General features: G+C 45.2%; 1 protein-coding gene across 7 annotated transcripts in view; it reads right to left on the bottom strand.

Moving 5' to 3' along the window:
• The window catches only part of TMEM131L (transmembrane 131 like), a 160126-nt gene that overhangs the window by 86346 nt on the left and 46624 nt on the right, over positions 1 to 27156 (bottom strand). For 6 of the 7 annotated variants that reach the window (XM_060147822.1, XM_060147815.1, XM_060147816.1 and 3 more), the window contains exon 4: positions 698 to 766. In XM_060147822.1, coding sequence (XP_060003805.1) covers positions 698 to 766 — 69 coding nt within the window. Of the gene's footprint in view, positions 1 to 697; positions 767 to 16326; positions 16398 to 27156 lie in introns of those variants that run through there. The other variant, XM_060147821.1, reaches the window with a different exon arrangement.

Below are 27156 nucleotides of genomic sequence, written 5' to 3'. Positions count from 1 at the left end.
TCCTGAAACACTCTTTTACTTCCACCTCGAAATTCGACTAACGTGAAATTACATCTACTCAGTGCAGCAAAATTCTGCGTCCAGGGAGTCTTAACACTTCATTACAACCAACATGAGTCCTGAAGTTCCCTCCTGAGCACAGCTTCACCCTTCTCTTCCTTAATTTCTCTGAGTTCCCAGATCAGTCCCTCAACCGACACTCAGATCACATCCCCTTCACCTCATGGTTCTCAACAAGATGTACTACAAGGAATTACAGCTTCCACGCTGTCTTCCCCACTTAACTTGTTTCCAAAGCCTCAATCATAGTAACTAATGTATGTACAATTTTGAATCCCAAAGCATAAGGAGCAGTAAAAACTGAGTGAATAAGTGAATCTAATTTTAAAAATTCAGAAACCATCAATATGTAGAGTTTTTCGTTATAAAATAACCTGCTTTGTTTCAGAAAAACAAGGACTTACTATCGACTTAAATTATACGGTACATTCATTAAAAACTAACGAAAGGGCTAAAACAACTCTTACACTCTCCTTTTCACAAAAATGTTCCTTTTAACAAGTTCTAGGATCAATCTCTCTTGATATTATCTATATATTTAAAATATATTTAACATCATACATATACATAAGAGATATCCTGAAAGCAAAGAGTGTAAATAATAAATTACTAAAAATTATAAAGAGAAGATACTTACTGAACTCCAAAATCTAGAACTGATGGCTGAAAATGTAAAGCTTTTCCACTAAATAGCTTGTCTGAGAAGCTAAAAAAGACAAGACAAGACAGATTAATTTTTGTTGTACTTTTAAAATTTGAATGCTGAGTTAAGAGGATATACTTAGGCCGATAGCTCTCATAAGATATAATTTTACTCCCTTATAAAGGAGTCGGAACTAGATTTTAAATGTTAAAGCTGAATTATCTGAAGCCTAATATAATTCTACAGCTGCAAAAATTTAAGATACTCTTAGATTATGGTTAGTATAACTTCATACCAAATATATAGATTCTATAAGCATTCAGATAAAAAATGGAGATAGATTTAATTTTTAATAGGCTTCATTTCTGGGCGAATTCAGGAAACATATCTATTTTCACAAACCCCAAATCAAGAAAAGACACACAAGGGCGGGAGCTGAGGGTAAGGGGTTGCAGAGGGAGGCAGCTTCGGCCTCCACATTCGTTAGACAAGTTGTAACAGGGAAAGGATCAGGAGCATAGCCAGGGTTGCTCCCAAAGGCTGAAACCATCACCAGGTCTGTATTTTTAAGATTAACAATCAAATAAAATCTCATACGGCAGGTCATATTTTCAGCAGTTGTTAATCATTACTATGATTTCATTTTCCTTCAGAACCAAAAGCCAGAAATTAAAATACTAAAAAACATATAAAGACATTAAAAAATAAGCTATAACAATATATATACATACTTAAAGACTTAAAATACAAAATATATGTAAAAATATATATAAATATAAAATATATACACGTGTGTGTATCAAGAAAGTATTAACTGTCATACGACATTTCTTTTAAGAAATTCTTTTTTTAAAAAAAAAAACAGTAGGTCCTTGTTGGTTATCTACTTTAAATATAGTAGTGTATACTTGTCAACCCCAAACTCCCAATCTATCCCTCCTCCCCCATCCCTCTCCCCTGGTAACCATAAATTCATTCTCTAAGTCTGTGAGTCTGTTTTGGTTTTGTAAATCAGTTCATTTGTATCTTTTTTTTTTTTTTTTTAGATTCCCCATATAAGCGATATATTTGTCTTTCTCTGTCTTACTTCACTTAGTGTCACAGGACATTTTAAAAGCCATGTACTCCAAAAATACTTAACTGGAGAAGCTCCTAAATGTAGCATGCATAACTGTTTTCAGAGACTCAAGTAAGTTTTCCAAAATACAATCTTTCCATGTTCTCCTCCCGCAAAGTAGCCCTCCAGCAAGCACAGTCCAGAGGCTGGTCCAGGAATAGACATTTGAGTTTGAAACTTGCCGGCCCACAGAAACGCTATAACCTTCAGCAAGCCCCTCTCCCATTTTTCTTGAAGGTGCAAACAATACAGAGAACCCCTTCCAAGATCCTCATCTCATAGGAAGAATCCTGGTTGCAATCTCTTCTTCCTCTCTCCACTTTTCTGCCTCTGTGTAAGCTTCCCTTCCCCCATCCCCTCTCCTAAGAATCCTTTCTCTGTTATCTCTTATCCGTATCTCCTTTATTCTACCTCAGCATCAACTGTATTAATAATAAAGGTGACCTCAGTGTCCATCTGCCAACCTCCTCCCTCGTGTCCAGCTTGGGCAGGTGAGAGGTATGCTATTAACTGGTCTCTCTCAAGCCCCAAAAGGCCAGTACTAACTCCATGACTTGCTTGCAAAAAAAGGCCACAAACACACACCCAGTTGCCTCCAGAAATGTTTTAAAGAGCCACAGGAGTCACCCCCACTCCAGACAGAGATGGCCAGGGCTCAGCATTCCAGAAGGAAAAGAAAACAGGCAACTTCACATGCCAAGAATGATCTTAGAAAAGTCAGGCTACTGTATTAGTAAAAAGTAAAATAACTAATGAGAGTCTTCTTCCTGCCTTGGGTACTGAAAGTGGATTTATCGTCAGATTTCACACACAACTTCTGAATGAAGACGAGGTTTTGGAGGATTTAAGTAATTCACCCAAGATCACATAGTCACTAAGAGGCACAGCCAAAATTCCAATGCAGATCTGTCTATCCAGGTCAGAAACCTGAACCCTGCATGGAGTTCAAGTCCATCCAGGTTCACATGACCTACCCAAGGAACCAAGGCAGTGTCACCTGCCAGGACAGGGGCAGGGCTTCAGAGCTGAGACCCAAAGCCGTCACTTAACTTCTCAAAAGTCCCAGCCTTAGTATCTGTAACATGAAAATAACAACGGTATCCACCTTATAGTTATCATGAGGTTAAAATGAAATAATAATGCCTTTGCTACACGCCTGGCACATAGTTAAGTGCAATAAATATTAGATCGTGTTACTAAGAGGATGACTGTCATCTAACAGCAAAAGCAATGAGAACAGATGGAGAGGCCAACTGAGCGTGGAGTCAGAGCTGACCTCAGGATTTAGAAGTCCCAAATGGGGTAGTAGTAATTATCTCTGAATAGAACAAGTGAAATATAAACCTGGGCTGTCTCACACCATAACAGAGTTTTCTAAAACCCACGAGCAGGAAGTTTTTCATACCCAGTGAAAATCAGACATTTAAGCAGTATGGTAGAAACTTCAAAGAAACTATTTTTTGACCTCACAATGGAGAAATAAAACCACGTCAGTATTTTTTCCTAAAAGTCACAGAACAGATTTATCTTTCTCATTTGGTCAGTTTCAGCTCACTTGACTTTACAATCTGGAAACCAGATCAAGTTGTACAAGGAGATTTAACATCACTATATGAGTCAAAAAGTTAGTTCCCATAGATAAAACCATTTTAGACACAGGTACTGACCTGGAAGGATCTCACGCACATACCTATGACCTCGAGTATTAAAGATTGAAGGGAGAAAAAAGCAGCAAACTGCCAAAATTTAGTCAACTATGGACATCAACAATTATCCTCAAATATCAGTGCTAGCTAGGAAATCATAGGAAATCATACTGTGTTTAAAGATGCCAAAGTTTTCATTTCTAAATCGACAACATCAAAGAAATAACTTAAGCCTCAAGAGCTTCAGAAATAAAAGATACACTGTTTCCCTTTCCTTTTTCTCTCAAAAATCAGCATTACTCTCTTCACATCTGTACCCTTAACAATACGGATGATTCTTTTATGTGGAAGTCCACCTGGCCTCTTGTACTCTTAGGAGTCCCCACAACTGCCATAAAATAAAGGCATGCATCTTGTAAAACTAAATTATAAATTCATGCCATGTATTTCTAACTTTCACCCTTTCCCCATCTGCAAGATGATTACAAGGAAAAGCCCTGTATTAAAAGAGAAAAATAAGAGCGAGCCTGTTCTGCTTCTACAGGAGGAACGAGGCACAGAAATAAGACATAAAATTGACAGCAAACTGAGCGAGGCACTCTTGTTATATGGACCCCATCCCATGCCCACTTATTCTGAAGATGCCCTCCTCCTGCAGAGTCGCGCCTTCCCTCAGCTTCAGGACATGTGGACAAGGAATTCCACACATGCTTTTTTGAAAGAATATCTTTGCTTAAGATTACCTGACTTTTTTATCTTCTTTCTCTCTCTCTTTTTTAACTTTGGCCATCTTTTTTCTCTGTATATAAAACAAAGAAACACAGTTTGAAAAAGTGGCTAGTAAGAGGAAAGAAATTTCACTAGAAATGAGAAGACCTTGGGTCAGGTCCCAGCCAGGAGCTCCCACGTGACACAAGGCTTGGTCTCCTCTTCAGAAAATCGAGGGGGCTGGGCTGGATGATGCCAAGATCCTCAGAAAAGCACTCGGATGCCCAGTCCTCCTTCCTAGGAAAATTAAATCGATCTGCGAATATCAGACACACCCTTTAAGAAAATTCAGTCCAGTAACTTGGATATAAAAATGAATTAACTATAACCAACTGTTCTTGCCATTCACAAATGTTATCCAACCAAAACACATCATTTCAGACGCAATGCTCCTCCTCTTGGGAACGAGCATCAGGGCCCAGGGGCTCGGGCCCCTGCCTCACAGCCGTCGGCTGAATTCGGTGTGGCCCAGCTGCCCGGGGCGCGGGCGGCCGGCTCAGAAGAGTCTCCCCTGAAGATCGTGATCCAGGAGGCCGGGCCAGGCTTGTGTGCCAACAGGCAAAACTCAAAGATCAAGAGAGTTCGAAGCGCAGGGGAGGAGACACTTACTGAAAGAGTCAGGAAAGGCTTCGAGGGCTGGGGCTCCACCGACAGCAACCCTCAATGGAAACTGAACCAAGGCACCTCCAGCCAAGCTAACAGCTTGAGGAAGCACAGGTCACTTTGGAGAACACCCTCTGAGCATCTGGTGGCTGCAGCCAGATGCAGAGTGGGGAGCACAAAGCCGGGCGGGGCAGGGTGAGCAGGGAGGAAGGAGAGCGCAGACGGGAGCGCAGCCCTGAGACTGAGAAGGCACTGCCACTGACAAGGCCACTGCATTGTTAATCCCCCTGGACCCTGAGCAGGAAAGAGGGACTTCTAGGACTCAGCTGCTATTCCCAGGGACCATGGAGGAATTCAGTACTTCTCCCTTATGCAATGGAACTGGAACCCACCGCTGTACAGATATAAGAAGCCCCAGCCTGCAGCAGCCCTTAGGAATCCTGCCCACAGTCAGACTGGCCACCGCAGGGCAAGGCCTGCACAGCCCCACCAATGGCACTGACGCTGCCCTGAGTACCCCTCGGACCCATCGGTACCAGCTCTAGGGCCTTCAGTTGAAGAACAAACGGCCCAGGCTGCATGATTTATGAAATGAGTTCTGTAACTACACGAGTTATAAAATTCTACATCATAATTTTGGTAGTACAAATTGTGTTCTGCTTTACTTTTAATTTAAAAATTACTTCTCCCCAGAAGTCTACTGAAAGGAAAAAAATATGAAATACACAGGCATGTCTACTTAAGTTAGAAATGTCATTCTTCCTGGTAAATTAACTATTCGCAAAGAACAGCTTAAAAATGGAGGCAGAAGGAAGGCGGAAGATGGCGGAAGAGTAAGACGCGGAGATCACCTTCCTCCCCACAGATACACCAGAAATACATCTACACGTGGAACAACTCCTACAGAACACCTACTGAAGGCTGGCAGAAGACCTCAGACCTCCCAAAAGATACCCAAAGCCCCTTGCCTTTGGGGAGGCGGATTTGAGACCTATTGTCACGTCACGTCCTCGCTTGGCTGCCCTGTGAATAAACCTCCTCTTTGCTGCAAAAAAAAAAAAAAAAAAAAAAAAAAAAATGGAGGCAGAGGGACTCCCCGGCGGTCCAGTGGTTAGGACTCCGCGCTCTCCCCGACGAGGGCACAGGTTCAATCCCTGGTTGGGGAGCTAAGACCCCGCAAGCCGCAAGCCAAGAGGCATGGGGGGGAGGGGGAAATGGAGGCAGAAACCCGTATTCTTCCCCATTAAATTCCCAGAGGGGAAAAAAGTCATTTGGTAGTAGACGATTTTCCTAGTTGCTTCTACTATAGAAGCCCTGGGCTTCAAAATCAAAGTCGAGGAAAGTCCTTGGAGCAGTACCAACAGTGGTCTGTTGGAGGCGGTCTCACTGACAAGAGATCTGGGATTTCAAGCCACCTGGCGCGGTGACGGCCAACCCCTCCAAGGCCAGGACAAAAGTCCTCCACAGCAGTCCGCCCCCTGAGTTGCTGATGTCCTTCTCCATCCGAGGAGGTGTTCCTTCTCTCAAAGACGACCCCTACCTCGCCTTTCTGCGTGGGTCCTGGGCTGATTCCAGGGCCTCCCAGCCCCATCCTGCCCTCCCCAGGGTTTTCACCATCTCCTTACCTGCGCCGTCTTTCTCGTCCACTTACACACGTGAAACTCACGCCCCTTCACTTGAGAAGAGGCCCTGATGCTTCTCACCCGCTCCAAGTCCTCTCTGCCCTTCGCAGCAAGCTGCCGGTGAGAGTACCGATGACCGCAAGCACGTCTACGAGCACTTACAGCGCACGGATGCTGTGCCAAGCACTTGATTGCCCCGTGTAACCCCATACACCCTGTGGGCACTGTTAGTACCCCGCTTCCACACACAGGGACACAGACGCGCTGAGCGCTTAAGTGACCTGCCGAAGCCCATGTAGCCCACTTAGCAGCCGGTGGTTGAAGGGGACCGTGAACCCGGCTCAGAGCCCCTCCCCACACAGCGTCCGGCCCCCTTCTCTCCCGCATCGCCCCCTCCCTCACCGAGACTGCTCTTGCTAAGGTCTCCAGGGATAACAAGCTGTGACCTCGGGGACCGCGCTGACTCACTCTCGGGGCTACTCTCTCCCGGAGTGCCCTCCCTTGGTTTCTAAGCCGTCCCGCCCAGTCTTCCTCCCACCCCTGGGGCTCCCCCTGCTCACCTCTCCCAGGTCACCCCTTCCTCTGCCCTTCCTCAATTCTCACTCTTTCTGGACCATCACACTCACCCCTTAGGCTCACGCATCACCAACAGGGTGATGCTTCCCATACAGACATCTGGATTTTTCTGGCTGTCCAGCATCTAAGCTTCCTTACCACATTCACAGATTTGCCACTGTCACCCCTGCTGAGCTGTGAGAGGGCCAATGACAGGTGGCCTTGAAAAACACTGGGGCTCAGGGGCTCCGCCCCCACACAGTCAAAAGTCTGCAATAACTTTACAGTCAGCCCTCAGGATCCGCCCCCGAGCTGCGGTTCTGCGCCCACAGGTTCCATCAACTGCGGATCGTGTAGTCCATATCGATAGAAAGAGAGCACGTCTAAGTTCACCTGCACAGCTCAAACCCGAGTTGTTCGAGGGTCAACCGCCCTAGTTTTAGTGGCCGAGCTTGCTGCCGGGCGCCAGCACACGACCTAGACTTGGCCAGGCTCACCGGCCCGGGGCAGGGCAGCGGCTAATGATGCCACAAGGGAGGAGGGAGGTGGGGCTGTTCTGGGGTAGTAGCCACCACAGACGGGGAGCGGCAGGGGCCGGGGCGTCCTCAGCAGTCTCCTTCCAGGACACGCTCTGGCTGTGGTTCTCGCTGCAAAGTCCCCTGCTTGCTTGTTTGTTTTCTGAGCCCGGTTCTTAAGTCTTCCTCGAGATTCTGTACGCTGCCCAACATCTTTTCAATGAATTCCTTTTCTGCTTAAATCAGCCAGGGTCGGTTTCTGTGGTCTGACTGATTCATTCCCAAGCCTGTATATCTGTGGCCTGGACTCCTCTGCTGAGCTTCTGACTCGTGCTTCCATCTGAAGCGGACACCAGCCCGCAGACGACCCCCCGGAACCCCCAAACACAATCCAAGATGGAGCTCAGCGTCTTCCTTGGTCTCCCCAGTGGTTCACGGTGCTGTCCGCCCCTCCTGGTGAGCGACAGCCGACCCGCCCAGCCGGGAGCCCTGCTGACACCCTGACTTCTCTACCTTTCTTAACTCCACACGCAGCCGACACTGAGGGCCGTCCTGGCATCTGACACGCTGATACCACACAAAGCCATCCCCTCCTTCTAGTCTCCCTAGCAGGACCTTACATTCAAAAGACGTTACATCTGCACGTTAAAGAATTTTAAATATATTATTGCGTTTACACATTTAATCATACCACAGTCCACATGCTATAAAGAACGCCTTTAGTTAAGTGGTTAAATAACCATGCAAAAACCTATAAAAGAAAAGGCCAGTAATTAAGCGTGTGTTTCCTACTCCCAGCCCAACTTTCTCTTTACTGTAAAACATGGTTTCTCATCTACAGTTTAAAGACTTAACATCTTTTCCTAGACTCTACTATATGTTAAAATAGTTTAAAATGATTTTTAAACCTGCAAAATACAAAATACATTTTGCACTACCTTTCAGCTAGAAGACAAGTTAGCATGAAAAAGTAAATCAGTACTAGACGTCTCCAGCAGTAACAGTCTTGGCCAGATGCTACACGTGGTGAAGAGGAAGCCGAACAGAAATTCACACAAACGATAAGTGAATGGGGAGACTGGGAATGAAGGCCTTTTTCTCCTCAATCATAAGTGGACAATGCCAGCTTGTGCAATACGGTAGCTATATTTAGAAAACCAACCAACGTGCCCATATAAATTTAGATATTAGTTCTCTGAACACGAACAAGCTGGTTTGTTTTTTTTTTAACTGAACAATTGTTGACTTACACTATTGTTAGCTTTAGGTGTACAGCAAAGTGATTCTCATATGTACACGTTCTATTTCAAATTCTTTTTCCTTATAGGTTATTACAAGATACTGAATATAGTTCCCTATGCTATACAGTAAATCCTTGTTGTTTATTTTATATATAGTAATGTGTATCTGTTAATCCCATACTCCTAATTTATCCCCTGCCCTTTCTCCTTTGGTAACAGAAAGATACTCACTGACATAGAGAACAAGCTATTTTTTAAAGCTCAACTATGACCCTTTAAGCAACTTGGTATATAAATATCACTTTTTCTTCAACAAAATAATTTTATTTCCTAACACATGGCAAACATATATATCCAATGTGTACTCATCTTGCACATTTATTCACAGATGACTTCCAAACTACAACCACCTTGATATTTAAGCAGGAACTAAACATTACCTTAGTTGATATGAAAAATGCTTTTAGATGGATAACAGTATGAATATACTGGATTGGTCATAGCAGAATTTGATTAATTAGATTAGTTCTATAAATTTAAAGCTTGGGAAAGCCACTACTTTTGCATCTGACGCTTTCAGACAAATAGGATGCAGCAATATCGGCTTGTATTCCAGAGAAATTCCTTTAGTTTTTCTGGTGATGGAACCACCATCACCAGAAATAAAAGCGGCAATGTCAAATCCCACCAACACTAATTCCTTCACTCTACCTGCATCAGACATTACCGCAGCCAAGGCAGTTTGACCTAAGAATCCAAAGAAGAATAAGAGGCTGCCTGACTTCCACGGGCCTACAGTCTCACATATCACTCAAGGTGGAGCACAGTCCAGAAGAGGGAAAGATGCTGTGAAGCAGCTTCAGAAAAGCTTTCTGGACGAGACGGCGTTGAGCAGGACCAGAAGGCTGGATGTGCCGTGTTCAGGTGAACATGGAGGAAGGGGTTCCCGACAAGGGAAACACAAGTGAAGGCGCACGGACTTCAGGAAGGTTGGTAACACAAAAACGGAAGAACCTAAGGAGATTTCTTATAGTTTCTTGGGAGGATGAAAGAGTCATCCTATATAACTTCAAGGTCCAAAACAACATTTGAATTCAAACACAATGCACTGATTGACTTTTTTAATCCCAACGTGAGCAAATATATCAAAACAATTTCAGGCAATTACGAAGAATATTAGCAATATTGTCCCAAAAAATCTAATGAAAAATGCCTAAGCGTTTTAACTGTCCCTTGAAGGGCCAGCCCTCCTGGCCATGGCATCTGCGCGCCGCAAAGAGCAAGGATTCGTGTGCTCTGAACATGCCCCTATTCAACAAGCTCAAGTCCTCTCCCTTTAAAAGAGAAAAACAAAATCTACCCTCTGAATGAAAATTTTTTTTGAAAACAGGAATGTAGAAGAAGCTCTTCTGACTGGCCTGTCAGGCTTTCCACTTAACATACTAACACAGAGCCCACACTTGCCCACAGAGCATAACTCACTACTGCCAAGCTCACAGCTTACACGATAGAACTCCACCGTCAGCATGGCTTAAACCCTGATTTTTCTCATGTGAAGCCCAAGGCTTACTGACACTGGAGAAACCATCCCGAGTGTGCCCTGAAAAACAAGGATGCCTTAACACGAGACAGAGAGACTGGGGTTTTCTCCTAGGGATGGAGGGGCTGATAACTTAAAAATGTGTTATGTCAAAACCAATTTGCCCTTGAGAAATAATGGTCACGGTGTCATGGTTTCTCCCACAGGGTTCTGTGGCACAGACTGGCCCTCAACATTCCTTCTCTCTTTCTTCCACTTCGTTTTTGGCTGGGCACATTTCCCAAGCTCCCTTGCAGCTAGGTATGGCCACGGGACCAGGCTCCAGCAAATGGGGTGTAGGGTCCTGTGGCGGGTGCCAGGAACTCTCTGGCCCTACCTCCACCCCTCCTCCCATCCGCAGCCATGAACACAATGCCGCCACCTCGCACCCTGAGGACCAGACCGGTGCCCTAGGCGAAGGAATGTGGGGATCCTGGGGGAGCGGGGATCCCTGAAGACTGCCTGGAGCCAGAGGCAGTGTAAAGCATGTTTTAAACCTCTGGTACTTTGTAGCTCTGTTACCTCAAAAGTTAAGTCTAATTGAGTCTAAGTCTAGTCTTTTCAAACATCAGAACTGCCAGGGGCCACTGCTCAACAGAACTACCACTATCCAAGAACCCCATCCTCCCAGCCTCTGCTTGCCCTGGGGAGGTGGGTCCAGCACTGCCAGCCTTTCATGTGGTCCAGAACCAGAGCTTCCCAATAAATCAGCAGACTAAATGGCTACAGCAATAAAAGTAACCCAAACCTGACAGCAAACAAAACTTCTAAGCAAAGAAAAGACAGTTCCTGCTGTCCCACACTGGGAAAAGCCAATGACTACGGTGGTGGCCTACGGTGGCTCTGGTCACACACTGGTGCCAACTGAGAAACGCCTGTATAGGAACTGCCCTCAGGACCGGTAATACAGAAACTGCCTTCTAGTTTAGAACCTATCGTTCTGCCTCGTAAGTGCACATGTAGGGACAAGCCTCACACAGGGACCTGTCAGGACCTCTGTCAGACACTTCAGGGAACCCAGACCCGTGTGACCACAGCAGAAATAAAAGAGGTGCTGGAAGGAACACACAGGTGATGTCCCCACCTGGCCTTCTAGGAATAAAGTCCGGGCAGGGGCCTCACCAATCACAGCCCAACACCAAATACACTGCGGGGAGGGCAAGGAGTAAAAATTATTCTACTCTTGAAAGACTGCTTGGAACTTTCCTCAGTCATTGATACACATGACTTTCTTCCCCAGGGTGACTGCAGGAACCCTACAATGGGGGAAGGCTATCTTCCTGCCCTATTCAAAGTCCTTCAACACCGTGACAAAGTGCAGAGCTCTTGCAAAACCAGAAGAGGAAAATCGGGGCCAGACTGTGTCCTGTTTCCTAGTCAGGCTTGGGAGAAAGGAGTCCAAAAAAGGTTACGGCAGTGAAAGAAAGAAATCTGCTGAATTCCCAGGGCCTAGAGTCACTGGGTCCCCAGCGGAGACCAACTCACAAAGGTGGAATCAATGAGCTAGATGAGTACAAGAGATGGTTTGTGTGACCAGAATTTCAGTTTCCAGTACTATAAAGTTAAGATATCACCCCTAGACCCACCGTGAAGATTAAATGAAATCTGTGTGTAGAGAGCTTCGCAAAGTGCCTGAGGTGTGGTGGAGGCGGGTCTGTTCTAAGGGCAGCAGAAAAGCAAGATGGTAAAGATTCATGTTCCGATTTCCATGGACTCTCCAGAAGCAAATCAGGACAAGACCAAAAATGTTTCAGAATTTCACGTACTGAGGAGGGGGCGGCTTGAGTTGGGGGGGGAGGGGCTGAAACACCTCCGACAATTCCCGCGAGCTGCCAGCACCGGGCTGCTCTCAGCTGGAACAGCAGCAAAGTAGCAGGAGCCTCCCTTTCAGTTCAGCCCAGGGAACTTAATTGTTCTTAATTATACAGATGCCACTCATATGCAAATAGTGCATGAGGGTTTTCCTTTTAAATTGTAATTTTTCTTTCAAACCCTTGAAGCACTGAAGTGTTACTGCTGAAGAAAGAATGGCCCCGAGGTCGTGGGGCCCAGGAGAGAGGCCCCTGGGCACAACCTGCCCTCCCTTTGTACAGCCCTGCGCCTGTCCAGGGTCTTGCTCCCAGGTCTCTAACACCCTCCCCTCTCCTTGCAGAATTCTCCAGCCCAGACATGCACGGTGTGAATCCCACACGGGTTCCAGAGCCCAGCAGAGCAGGGAGGAACAAGGATCAGCCAGCGGCAATGCAGCTTCAGCCCTTCAATCCTTCTGTCAATGAACACCAATTGCAAAAGAAGTCCAGCGCTCCAGTAAAAACTGTGTTTCTAAGATAATAATAGCAACTTGGGGGAAAAAAAAAAAGCTGCCAACAAGTAAATAAGCGGAAACAAAACTGTCCTGTGCAACATGATTACAACTAAAAACATACAGAGGAAAATGAAAAGGCAATAACCAAAATATTAACAGGCCATGTTAGGATGGGGGAATACTAGTAACATTTCCCTTTCCCCCCGGTTTTCCAAATTTGTTACAGGGTTCAATGTCTTTGAGAATATTAACAGTTTTCAGTTATGTGCTTTTAGAAAACTCAGGAACGATAGGAAGGTACATTCTTCTTAAATACAACCTGTAATTATTTCTTTTTACCATTCAAGTAACACATTTGCACATTTACAAGTTATCTGAAAGCTAACGAAAGTTTCAACTCTCAAACACTTGTTACTTTGCTCCACTTCCCTGACTCTCCTCCACCTCTTTCAACAGAGACCCCCAGGCTCCAGCCCCAGGCCTTCTTCTTCCCCACCTACTACCACTCCCTGGATGATGTGACCCAGTCTCCAGGCTCCATCACCTGAAATTTACATCTCGGGCCCAGCCCTCTCAGCAATCCCAGTGCTCTAGCTGCCCACCCACAGGTCTACTGGGATGTCTAAAAGACATTAAAAAAACTCTTCACCCCTGCATCAACAGCCATCTTGGCTCAGCTGTTCCAGCCAATAATCTTGGAATCATCATTGACTGCTCTCTGCCTTACGCCCACATCCATCTATTGGAAATCCTGGGAGCTCTGCCTGCAAAACAGATCCAGAACCACACCGCCTTCCCCACCTCCACCCAGGCCTGGGCACCACCCTCTCTTGATCTTTTGACCACTGACTGCAATTAACTGGGCTCAAGTGGCCTTCCCACAGTCTAGGTCAACACCGGCCAGGACAGCCTATTTGAACCGAATTCAGCTGGTCTCACCGCTCTGCTCAAAGCCCCCAAAGACTCCCCATCTCATGGGTCTCACAGGAACTAACTCCACAGCACACTCTCCCCATGACTCACCTTCAATTCCCTCCCACCTTGGGATACTCTGCTGTAGCCCAAGGTCTTCTGGCTGCTCTGTAAACACTCCAGGCACAAATTCCCACCTTACAGGCCTCTGCACTGGCCACTCTGTCTGGAACATTCTTTTCCCACGTAGCCTCATGGCAAGCTCCCTTACCTCCTCCAAATCTTTGTAAAATCTCACCCAAACACCCTGCTTATAATGACAGCCCCACCCCACGATCCTCATCCTCTTTTTCCTTGCCCTATTTTTCAACTTTCTCCACGCTACATATCACCTTCAAACATCCATACAAGTCAGTTGTTTATTATACTCAGATTTGCCGTCTCTCTCCCACACTCTATTAGACTGCAAGTGCCACCAGGACAGGGATTTTGGTCTGTTTTGTGCAGAATGTGTCCCAAGCATTTAGACAACAGTTGCTCAATAGCATTTGTTGCATAGGAGAAAAACTCTTCAACTGGTGTCACGGATTTTTAAAATCACAATCCAGGCCTCAGACTATCTTTTTAATTATCCAGTATAAAGTTAGCCTCACCAAAATATATCAGAGACCACAGGAAAGGTCATGAAAAAAGGTTTCCTAAATTTCAATATAAACCTTGACCAAATCTAACTGTTTAAAAAAGGAGAAACAAACTATGTATAGAAAAATTTTAAAAACCAATGTCAGATGCCACGGAGCAACTAAGCCCATGTGCCACAACTACTGAAGTCCACGTGCCACAACTACTGAAGTCCGCGCGCCTAGAGCCCATGCTCTGCAACAAGAGAAGCCGCGATGAGAAGCCTGCACACCGCAAAGAAGAGTAGCCCCCGCTCATCACAACTGCAACGAACACCCAACGCAGCCAAAAATTAAAATAAATTAATTTTTTTAAGTTACCTTTTAAAAAAACAAAACAAAACCAATGTCAGGCAAGTTATATTTTTTATTCACCTTAAAAAGAAAAAAGGTCTAGTCATTCCAAGGGTATACAAATTAGAGTGACTTACTAAATTAGAAATGCCGCAATTTTTAATAAAATGCCGAGACAACTAAGAAATTAAGAAACAGAGAGGATATTGAGTCTACTGAGAAAAATAAGGCCTTGAATCAGGCACTGAACCATGCAGAGATTAGGCTAAGACCTAGGACCGTAAGAAGAGACCCTGTCTGTTAACCCCTGGCTTGGGGAAGATCTTCGGGAAGCAGCATCCCAGGCCTGGGCCTATTCAAACCTTCTAACTAACATCGAAGCAGCAACATGCCTGAGATGCCCATTCTGGTTCCATTGCTGGAATGAGTGGATTCATAATCCCACAAGGAAGAAATAAATCTAAGCCTATATAAATAAACAGCAGGTACACAAGAATAGAGGCAAGCTGAGGTGACGCCTGGCACCTGATCCTAAATCTCACTTCTGCTACCTCAGCTGCACTCCGGGTTCAAGCCCCAGTGGGGAGATGTGTCCCCCACACCCACATCCAGTCCCCCAGCTACCCTGGTGGCGAATGTGGCCAATGTGGGGATAAAAGATCTGAGGAATGGAGAGAAAGTCCCTGACTCTGCTTATTCCCAAAGCCAACAGCCCTCCTTCTTCCAGGTTGTGAGAACTAAATAATAAATTCCTTTTAATCGGAATCTGTCACTTGAGGCTGAAAAGGTCCCAACTAACAGTTAGATGAACCCAGTAACTAAAACCTAATTCGTGAGATTGGGTCCAAAAGTCAGGAACACAGGTAACCTCTGGAACATTAAAATACATTTTATGACTATTTATGGAAAAAAAAAATGCTTTCTGAGAAATAGGGTGATTCTGCAAAAGCCCTAATCATCTGCATCCCCATCAAAAAACTGTCCCTTAAAAGGTACAAACTATATTTTCTTTATAAAAGAACCACAGCTTCTATTGAGGGACAGAAACATTCTAAAATTAGATTGTGGTGACAGCAATCCAACCCTGCAGATACACTAAAAAAACACTGACCTGCATACTTTAGATGGGTGAATTGTATGGTATGTGTATTATATTTCAATAAAGCTGTTTCAAAAAAAAAAAAAGCAAGTACACATGCCAGCCTCCTAACTCAATCATCCTGTCAGGATTCAACGTAGGAAAGGAACCAGGTCATTTCTACAGATGCATCTTCTCAAACACGTAATGGAAGCCCCACAAGCTCATTTCCTTTCTGTGCACACAGATGCCTCTTATGCATAATGAAAATGCCATATGCAGATACGTTTGATTAGCACGTCCACGTTTCCCATTATTATGCAGCACTTTGTAACAAGCTGCCGTTAATGCCTGCCTATTATCCAAGTGCAAAATCATTCCGCCTAATTTCAAGCAGCCTGGCAGCTGCAGGGGAAGAACAGCCTTGCCCTCCAGTGGAGGCCCATTTGACATATAACCCCTGTTGCTACAAGGACCCCAATCATCTAGAGCTAATCAATTTCAATCAAGCAGGCACATCTGTTAGCATGTACCTTCCAAATGCCAGCATGAGAAGATGAAGAAAAGGACAGAAATCAGGACTAGTGTTCTGGGGTTTGGGTTTTTTTTGTTTTTGGTAGGTTTTGTTTGTTTGTTTGTTTTGTTTGTTTTTTGGCAGGGGGAGGGGAGGCGGTGAAGAAATCAAATAAAAGCAGAACAGATGCTTACACCAAGAAATGTTCTCCCCTTGCTGTGTCCGTCCCCATACACTTCTTCATGGACATGTGAGCCCTGATCCTTAAACCACCTGGCCCCTAGAGCTCAATGAACTCCACTGCTACTCAATAACTCTGAATTTGCCAGTTCTCCAAATAATCCTTTGACCTCTCTTCTGAGGAGGCATTTCCGTATTTCAAATAGCCTCCATTGTGGTTTTCCTTTAACTATAAACAGAGATAAGAAAATACACTAACAGTACTTCATACAATGAATCAGGGAATTATACTGTGACATTCCATAGTTAGTACAATAACTATGCTGCATATAAAGTATTCCGTTAAATTTTTAACTCTCATTACAAACAACTCAACTTTTATTCTGCATTCAGTAACACTTTTCAAAATATATTTCTTTCCTCTCTTAATAACAAAAGAAGGAAATCCTGTATACTCCACACTAGAAATACTGCCACATTCTGGCAGTAGTTACAGAATTAATCCCTTGAAATCCAAGAAAAGGTAAATCCTCTGCAGCGGAATTTTAAAATATGTAGCTCCTAAATATTTCCTTCTTTTTAAAAAGAATCATCATAAGCACCAGCTTGTAGCGTCAAGAAATTATTTAGTCCGCTGGAATTCAATGTGGCCACCTCTCAGGATAACCAGAAGCAGCTTTTTAAAAATATGGATACCAGGAATCCACCAGTTCCTCCTGAATCAGAATCTCTGGGGATAGAGCCTGGCAATGTTCTGGGAATAACGTCCCCAAGCAATCCCACCGCCCTTGCACCCACTAGAACAGGAGTAGGTGTGTTTGGGAACCACAGATCCATTCATCCATCTATCTGCAGCTCATTCTGAGATCCGTCCAGCAATACTTCTGTTTCCAATGCAGCTCATTCCCATTATAAAACATTTCAGTCTCCGCAAGAATCAGGTGGCAGGAAACACGCTAGCTGTTTTAAGCAGAACGGGATTTTAATTTAGGGAATTAAGTGCTTACGAGATCACTGAGAGGCTCTAGGGAGCCTGCTCTAGGCTGGGCCTCCAGGAAGGAGCTCCAGAGCAACAGCGAACTGCCCCACCATGGGCTCTGGCCTCTGTCACACGGGGAAGGTGGAGCCCCTTGGGAGGCTGCCCTGGAACCACTGAGCCAGGAGTGTCCCAAGACCTGAAAACACTGCCTCTGCCACCACCAGATGTCCTACGGCAGATATCCACTGAGTGGGAGGGTGGGAAGAATCACTCACTCTAATGCTCCAGAGGTTGAACTTACATGAGCTGCAAGTGCTTTGATGCTACTGCACTGAACGGTGGTCACCAGAACGCAGTCCAGTGGGCCAGCCTACTCTGAGCAGAGGCCCTCACCTCTAACACACACCAGTGCAGCACTTGCCCCCAGGCAGCCTCTGACCCCTCAAGTCTCCCTCCCCTACCTGACCTCCTCACCTCCTCAGGCCTCTCTCCTCTCCCTTTCGCCTTCCTGTGGGGACAATGCTCATTCAGATCCCACAACTGTACCTAATGATATCTTTTGAATTTCTTCTTCTTTAATTCAGCTCATAATGCAGCCAATCTAGATCTTTTAGGGTCCTGATTTTTATCATCCAATAAGCTGACTCTTTGCCCCCAAATCCTGTCATTCACCAAATTAATGATTCTTGAACTGAACAGATAGGATTAATTTTTAAAATATACTAATACCACCTTCACTGGAAAATTCTAATATCGCATTATCAAGATCTGACCAAATTCAACCAGCAACCAGCATTTTTTACATGGTATTTTCTGGGCTACATGTCCAACACAGCATGAGATGCTACAAATGCCCCTGACCACAAACAAGGAGTTGCTATTCTCAGAGAAGTAGCAGAGACTTAAGAAAAAGGAACAGTAGAAACAGCGAGAACTTTACGTGTTGCAAATAGAACATCTGACACCAATATGAACCATGAACTGCTCAGACCTGACATAGTGATGGTGATTCTTAAAACATGGTCTCATGAAATGAACATATGAAAACATCTTGTGTAACAGCCCACAGAGTCCACTTCTGCAATCAGATCTTAGTTAATTCAATACACTGTGTGACTCCAAACATGGGCATATGTCAAATCTGAAAACTCTCCCACAGTTACCCGGATGGGGTGGGGAGGGAAGGTAGATCTTTCGAGCAAATGAAATCATTCCTGACCCACGGAGCAGGCCAGAGAACATGTGTGTTCTCTTATGAGTAAAATTAATTTGGTATCGCATTTTTACCCACATTAAGATATCCCCCCGAGGATTCAGTCTTCTCTGCTCATTGGTTTTTCACCTCTTTCAACCCACTCCCTTCCAAAGCAGCAGCGTCTGTTTCTAAATAAGGAGTCCACACCGGTCTCTTACTTTACATGCTTACTTCCGGTAAGTGGAAACATATACACCGAGTGAGCTGTCTTCAAGGTATGGTTGAAGAGGTGGAAGATGCACACCCACAAATGTTTGCTGATTTAAGTGGAAATTTTACTTTCATTTCTTTTGTAAAAGGATTCCAGCCCATCTACCACACTTCAGAAGCATGCTGTATGCAACTTCCTTAAATAGAAAATTCAAAGTAATCCATCATTTCTTTTACTACTGCAAGTACAACCAACTCTATGTGGGATGGAACATTTCCATTTTGTACAGATGAATGTCAAAGTTCATGGACACTAAATTCAGTGTAATTTCTCATAAGCACCAAGATAAAATTAATCACAAAATATCCCGGAAATCACCAATGATCTCGGAACAGACAACAGTGGTGTCCCGAAGCCCTCTGGACGGTGGGGGTAAAAGCAATGGAAGGTTCTTCCTCACCTCCCAGGACGCTTTCTCCTTAATCCAGAGGATGCCAGCCTCCCAGACCACTAAACAGAAAGTTTCCCCACAGAAAGGGAGCAAAACTGCAGTGCCTCATGTGACCCACAGCGTACATGTCAGATAAGAAACCATGCTGCACAGCCGCATAGCACAGGGAGATCAGCTCGGTGCTTTGTGACCACCTAGACGGGTGGGATAGGGAGGGTGGGAGGGAGACGCACGAGGGAGGAGATATGGGCATATATGTTTATGTATAGCGGACTCACTTTGTTATAAAGCAGAAACTAACACACCACTGTGAAGCAATTATACTCCAATAATGATGTTAAAAAAAAAAGATACTGAAAAAAACACATTAATTTAAAAAAAAGAAAGAAAGAAAGAAAGAAGCCATGCTGCTGCTTTTCCAGAGTCTAGCCTGTCTCAAGCCCACACTCTCCCAGGGAGGGAGCGGCTCCCTCACCCTCCCCCAACCCACCCGCAGCAAGCCCTTTTCTCCCTGTGCTCTTTCTATTACTCTCAGAAACTCTAAAACTGAGGCATATGTTGTAACCGCCTTGTTGATTGTACAGCAACTTTAATACAAACACTTTACGAGACAGGCCGAGGAAGGGAGCCTCCAGGAGGCAAGACCAGTATTTTCAAGGAAGTAAGAGTAGAAACATAGGAGAAAATGGACACGAGGGAGGTATTTCCTCACGTTCAAGTCAGTCTTTCCCTCCTCTACCTGCTCTTAAACTGACACTTGTTCTCACTGTTTTTAATTGTTTTATTGTTTTTAAACCTAGAGGTTTCCCCCTACATTTTTTCGCAGGTGGACGTTTGATCTGCATTACTGCAACCAGTCTGTACACTCTATTTAAAACTAATCCTCTTTTTTCAATATTTTAAAACATGCCACATGGTTTTCTCCAGTCACTGGAAAAGGATACACTAAACATAAAACTCGGGTTTTTCAACCCACAAAATCTACCGATGCCAAGTGCTAGGAGCTCAAGTATGGCCTTACTCTCTGTTCTGTTTTCATAGCCTAGGTTCTCCCTATCAATAAATTTCCATTTTTACAACTAAATAACCCGCTCTTTGACGAGACAAGCTGTAACCTGTTTTATATTATCTAGTGCCAAAATCTGAAAGTAAGCAGAGGCTACACTATTTCACCCCCAGTTCTAAAAGTCCAAACATATCCACACTGCTGTCCATGTCACAGAGACAGAACTCGTGGTGAGGGCCTGTCTGGGCCGCAGCAGGCCAAGGAAACTCAGAACAGTCCACAGGACAGAGCAGCTGCTCACACGACTGGTACAGCCGACACTCGAAACACACAGGACCAGAAATCAAAGAATCCTCTCAAATTGCAAAAATATGGAACCAAAGAGATGAAGTTAAAGAGAAACAAATGCAAGACGGTTCACTAAGGCAGGAAAGGCTAACACATGGACAGTGGCCCATCAATGCCTGGACCGCGTGCCGGTCACACACGCAGCACTGTGGAAGACGAGGCACCTTCCGGACAGCTGGTCTTAAAAGGGGCCATCCTCACACAGAGACAGTCCCCACCTCCCCGCCACAGCACATCACTAGAAACCGGAAGGAACGTGAAGCCGATCACATGTTCCCATAGGAACTACAACATTACAATTGTACAATCAACGGGTTACATCCTGGTCAAAGGCACCAAATGAACAGCAATGACAATTTGCACAAAATCTATGACACAGCTACAAACCCTCCAAATATTTAACATAAAGTGATCAAAATCAAGCCCAAACACTGAAATTTTGTGTTAGAAGTGACCTTACAGACCACAGGGTCTGAATCTCTCCTTCGCCAGGTCAGGAAATGGAAATCCAGAGGACCACTTGCCCACCGCCAGGGATCTAGTTAGAAGCCAACTGAGAAACAAACCCAGGCCTCCTACCAGCCAATCATGTGCTTCTAGACAAGCGTACTTTCTTTACAAAAGTCCCTGGAAACAGGCAAAAAACACACATCGTTATATATATGCTGTCTCCAAAAAAAAGACATACGTAAAAAACATAACTCCCATATAACACATTTCACCTGCCAACATCAGTCATTAAAAATTATATATCTGTGTGCTTGTTATTAGTTACCATTTTTCTTTTTGGTGTTTTTTAAAGTTACCAAGTACTGGGAGAAGGCCTGGACTGCCCATCCTGAGTAGCCCTGGCTTTTGGCCATCCTCTCCTTCCAGTTAGAGGCTTGGCCTCTCTGGCCACCAGGACCTGCACGTGACCCAAGGCAGGTCCATCGGAGCCCTTCCCCGGATCACATGCACCAGAAGGGAATTCTTGGGGTGGGAAGCTTTGAGAAGGGCCACCTAGCATAGCCAGTGGCCAAACTCCCCACTCTACTTTGAGAGGCCGAAAAAGTCAAACAGAAGCGAAACACAGGAGAGAAAGACAGCCTCCCCACACCTAAAGTGAGGTGTGCTGGTCAAACAGTCTTAGTGAGGAGAGTGGGATAAGGATGGTTTCTATCCTCGTGGTTCTTTTCTGAATTCCCTAATCTTGCTACAACAAACATGGCTTTTGTAATGAGAAATGTCATAAGAAAACTCTGTCATGAAGGGTAGGTCTGGACTAGGATGGACTCCCTTGCCTGACTGCCTAAGCCTCTTCTAATTGGCTGAAACCCTGGGTATCCCCCAGAACACATGGTAAAAAAACAAATAAAACTTTCTGCATAAACTATGAGGCTGACTGCAGGGTGAGGGTGATAGCTTCTTTTCTGGGTGTGGCCCCCATTCGGACATAAATTTTATTGTATTATTTTTTTATATGATTTCTCATCCCTAATTTATTTATTTATTTATTTTAATTTTTGCCTGCATTGGGTCTTCGTTGCTGCGCAGGGGCTTTCCCTAGTTGTGGCAAGCGGGGGCTACTCTTGGTTGCGGTGCACGGGTTTCTCATTGCGGTGGCTTCTCTTGTTGCAGAGCATGGGCTCTAGGCGTGCAGGCTTCAGTAGTTGTGGCACATGGGCTCAGCAGTTGCGGCTCACGGGCTCAGTAGTTGTGGCTCACAGGCTCCAGAGCGCAGGCTCAGTAGTTGTGGTGTATGGGCTTAGTAGCTCCGTGGCATGTGGGATCTTCCCGGACCAGGGATGGAACCCGTGTCTCCTGCGTTGGCAGGCGGATTCTTAACCACTGCGCCACCAGCGGAGTCCCAGACATAAATTTTAATTTTAACACTAGCTAACTGCAGACCTTTTCCCACAATCCTATTGATAATAATATGTTAACTAATGATCACATGAAAATTCAACTCTAAAATTTGAGGGTAATTACAAGCATGCAACCTCCTTTCTGACTGCTCTCCTCAGAGCATCCTTCAGAACAGCTAGCCAACAAACTGTGCAAAGGTCAGCCTTTGCATTTCTAAACCTCAGTTCCTCTTCCTCAAAGACTTCTTCTTTTTACCTCAAGTCTTACCTTTGGAATTGCATCAGATCTGGTTTCCTTCTCCACAATGCAGTGATGTTTTCCTTCAAATTTTTAATTTTTTGCTTACTATTATGTCTCTCTCCCCTCTCCACCTCATTCTTGAGACAACTGTGCCCTTCTCCAGCCTTAGGCAAACTGCCTAAACTCATGTTGTATAGAAGGAATCCCATTCGACAGACAGCAACGGAGACAAACTAGGAAATCCCTAAATTTCACAAATACTTCTACTTAAACAGCAACACAATTCTGGCAGTTTTAATTAACGTGGTTTGCCAATGCCTGACATAATATTTGGGAATTATATTCATAGGAAACTCTATTTCAGGTCTTTTTTTAAAATATTTATTTATTTGACTGCGCCATGTCTCAGTTGCGGCACGCGGGATCTTCACTGCGGCACGCAAACTCTTAGTTGCAGCATGTGGGATCCAGTTCCCTGACCAGGGATCGAACCTGGGCCCCCTGCACTGGGAGAGCAGAGTCTTAGCCACTGGACCATCAGGGAAGTCCCATCAGGTCTTATTTTGACAGGAAATACCAAAGGCACGACAAATGTCCACGGCAAAAAAAATATAGGTAATTGTATAGCATCATGGTCTTCAATTTTTTTTTTTTAGACCAAAGAGAAAACAGTACCATAGAAATATTACACAAGAGTTAAGTGAATAGACAAAGCCACAAAAACCTACTCAATCCTTAAGTCCTATAAAGTCTAACCATCAACTATCAAAGTGGGCTAAGGGAAAACCCAGCAGCCCACAGAGGCCGTGGGGATTTCCTCTGACTTTTCTGAATCACCAAAGGCAACTGAAGGTAGGGCCTCAGGCAAACCCAGAGCAGAAAGTAGTCCGTGGGAGGTGGGAGTGGGAGGATGGGGAGGCCCTGGGGGGGGGGGGCCGTAAGGAACAGAGTGAGAGTAAAGGATGGAGGGACAGCAGCAGGCGTGGCATTAACAAGGAGACCTGGGAGCGACCACCTTCTGGGCAGGGTCTCCAGTCATTCGAAGAAACACACTGGGGACACAGAAATTTATCAACAGCAGAAGGATCTTGCTCTTAAGAACGTCATCTCATTTCATCTAGTGCAGACAAGCCAGAGACTAGAGAGATGCAGGTGGAAGGCAGAATGTTCTAGCAGAGGGAGCGGCGGCTGGGGGAGGGGTCAGGCTTCCTGAAAGCGACACCCTGGGGACCCAGATGGGAACGCTCTTGGCACTGAATCCACCTCTGCTTCCTTCATCCCGTCCCTTCCTTGCCCTGGTGTCCAGCACACGGCCTCCCTCCCAGCCCGCCTCAACCCCACCCCGGAAGGAAAGAGACTACCTTTCTGAGGCCTCCTCATACTTGCACATAGTGAAAGCCAGCACACCTATTTGCTAGCAACTTATGAACTTAGAAAGTTGAAATTAAAGGGCACAACACAGGAACTCAAAACCCACAAGCCGAAGCTTCAAAGGTGAGAATGTCCCATTTCATACGAGGCGGTTAAGGGTTCCCACTCCTCTGCTCCACATTCTCCCCCAGCGCCTTCCCCGCAGCCGACACACAGTCGCACTTGATTCCTCACCGTCTTCACGACTTACATTCCACATTCCCTCACGTCTCTCACATCCGAAGAGGAGGCCAGAGGCCTCGGCACCTGTACGATTCAACTCTAAGCCACTCTGCCCTGAGACGTAGCCTCAGTAGAAGCACAGACACCAAAAGTAGCAAGAGTCGTGCTGGGTAGGAGAGTTACAGAATGTTTTTCTTCTTCTCTGTATTGCTGAAAGACTGTGAAATAAACGTGCATTTCTTCTGTAATAAGAGTAAGAAATAAAGAACAAAAGAAGACCAACAGCAAAACAAAGCGCACAGGCTACAACACAGACATGACGCTCAGTGAAATTAAGCCAGTTCCAGAAGGACAAACACTGATGATTTCACCTACATGAGGTGCTTAGTGTGGTCACAACATAGTGACAGACAGTAGAAGAGTGGCGGTCAGGGGCTGGGGGACGGGGAATGGGGAGCTAGTGTGTAAAAAGCACAGAGTCACAGTTCTGCAAGAAGAAAAGGGTCCTGTGGATGGACGGTGGTGGTGGCTACTCAGCGGTGTGAAAGGACCCAATGCCACTTAATGATTAAAACGGTAAACTTTATATTATATACATTGTATCACAATTAAAATAAATAAAATTTATTTAAAGGGTTTTTTGATGTTTGTACACTACTGCTTCCGTTTGTTTTTTGTTTTGTTTTCTTTTTAACATCTTTCTTGGAGTATAATTGCTTTACAATGGTGTGTTAGTTTCTGCTTTATAACAAAGTGAATCAGTTATACATATACATATGTTCCCATATCTCTTCCCTCTTGCGTCTCCCTCCCTCCCACCCTCCCTATCCCACCCCTCTAGGTGGTCACAAAGCACCGAGCTGAGCTCCCTGTGCTACGTGGCTGCTTCCCACTAGCTATCTATTTTAAGTTTGGTAGTGTATATATGTCCATGCCAGTCTCTCACTTTGTCACTGCTTCTGTTTTATGTTTTGGTTTTTTGGCCGCGAGGCATGTGGGATCTTAGTTCCCTGACCAGGAACCGAACCCGCACCCCCTGCCTGGAAGGCGAAGCCTTAACCACTGGACCACCATGGAGGTCCCAATAAATAAATTTTTAAAAGGAACAATCTTCAAGAATTTATTGTATCTAAACTAGGGTCCAACTGTATTTAACACATACTTTTCTCGAGTAATGCACAATGGTCCCAGCAATTATAACAGAGACTATCTAACTCCTAACCAGAACAGTGAGGGTGGATATGTGTACTGAGAGAATCTTGCCTGGAAGGCCACGGCCCAGAATTTTCCCTGGAGAAGCAGCCAGCCCCTTCCCTCCCAAGGATACCAGCACCATTACCCACGACACAGCCGCCGCCACCATTCGCTGAATCCCCAGCACATATTCACCTGATACATGTTCTCTCCACGCCCACAACCACCCTAGGACAGTAGGTACGGTCTCCAGTCTACACATAAAGAAACGAGGCCCAAGATGACATAGCCAAAAGCGGCTGAAGCCTGGGCATCACCCACCTGGGGCCAGGCTGCTTCCCAGCGTGGACCCACCATAAACCCACTGCCCCTGAGTCACAACATACACACACACACACACACACACACACACACACACACACTTCCCGGGGTGGACTGCAAGTCTCTCCACCCACTCATTACATACACGCTGGACCCCTGCTCTACAACTTCACGGCACCATGGAAATAATGGATCCAAAGACTTCAACAGAAAAAGCGGAAGCTACAACCACCCCCTGGAAGGTTCCGCAGGGCTTCCCATTAACTAACTCCAAAGAGAAGGGAAAGGAGAGGTCTGTGTGGGGCTGGCCTTTCCTGAGCTCACAGCAAGGCTAATTGTCTATTTTTAAGATGGATGCAAAGTGAGCACTCTATCTTTGACGTTCGTTTTAAGATTAAAAAAAAAATCTCCCTTCTAAATTTTAAGTAAAACTGGCACCAGGAAAGATGGATCATGGATGTGCTTGAAGCCTCCAGAGACCCCCCCCACCACAGTCCGCTCAGAGGAGGAAGCGGATCCGGCTGCTGTTGCCTTCATCATTCACGTGGCCTTTAGGCACCGGGCTTTACCCTGGTGGTTCGTTTTCACATGCATCAATGTAAACTCCCTGTGGTCAAGGGCTGTCAAACTTCCCTATGCATCCACGGCATCTAATCCTGTTTCCTACGCATAACAGACACTTGGTAGAGCAGGTTCTTCAAAGAAGCCTTGTGTAAAAGGAGAGTGTGATCGGAGCCAACAGGCCACCTTCCTAAAGACTCAGTGAATTTCTGTCTCAAAGCCTGATCAGCCACTCGGCTCCGATGGGAACCAACGAGGATGGCGTCAACGCATCCGACGGCCGGGGGGCCATTTCCCTTTGTCCCTGGCTGCTAAAACTGGCCAAATCATATAGGCACTAAATTCACGTATCTGCTTTAAAATTACATCTGCCTGTTGTTTCCCTCCTATGCAAACCAAAGAAAATTAAAGTTTCAAATTGCTCATTCTCCATATTGTAAATGTGTTGGCCAATATACAGGTAAAGATGGCCAAACGCCTTCCATAGCAACTTAAAGTGTCTCCCTGATTTCATCCCAGCTTTTCTCCTTCTATGGTGTGAATGTCACCTGAAGTTTAAGTAAAACTTCACAATCTCTGTGGCAAGAGTAAAAAGTGATTGGATTTGGGTACAAAGTCTTCAAGTTCAAAAATAAGTATGCGGGGCCACCACATAATTTTCTATCACAGCTTTTGTCGCTTCAGCAACTTTCACTGAAAGTGTGGCCGCAAGCAAGCAATTCAAAAAAGACAGTATTTACACATGACATCACAACAAGCGCTGTCAAAATCCCAGAGATTTTTCTCTAGTAAATCTCTAAGCAAAGAACCAAAAGTATTGCATACGACTGCCCCATCTCTCCAGCTGACCAGCACACTCAGGAGGCCCTCAGCTACGTCTCACCTCTCTAAGGGTGC

This window comes from Lagenorhynchus albirostris, chromosome 4 (assembly GCF_949774975.1).
Source record: "Lagenorhynchus albirostris chromosome 4, mLagAlb1.1, whole genome shotgun sequence".
NCBI classification, from domain to species: domain Eukaryota; kingdom Metazoa; phylum Chordata; class Mammalia; order Artiodactyla; family Delphinidae; genus Lagenorhynchus; species Lagenorhynchus albirostris.
Note: the sequence above shows the minus strand (reverse complement) of the source record. Positions and strands in the feature narration are given on the sequence as shown.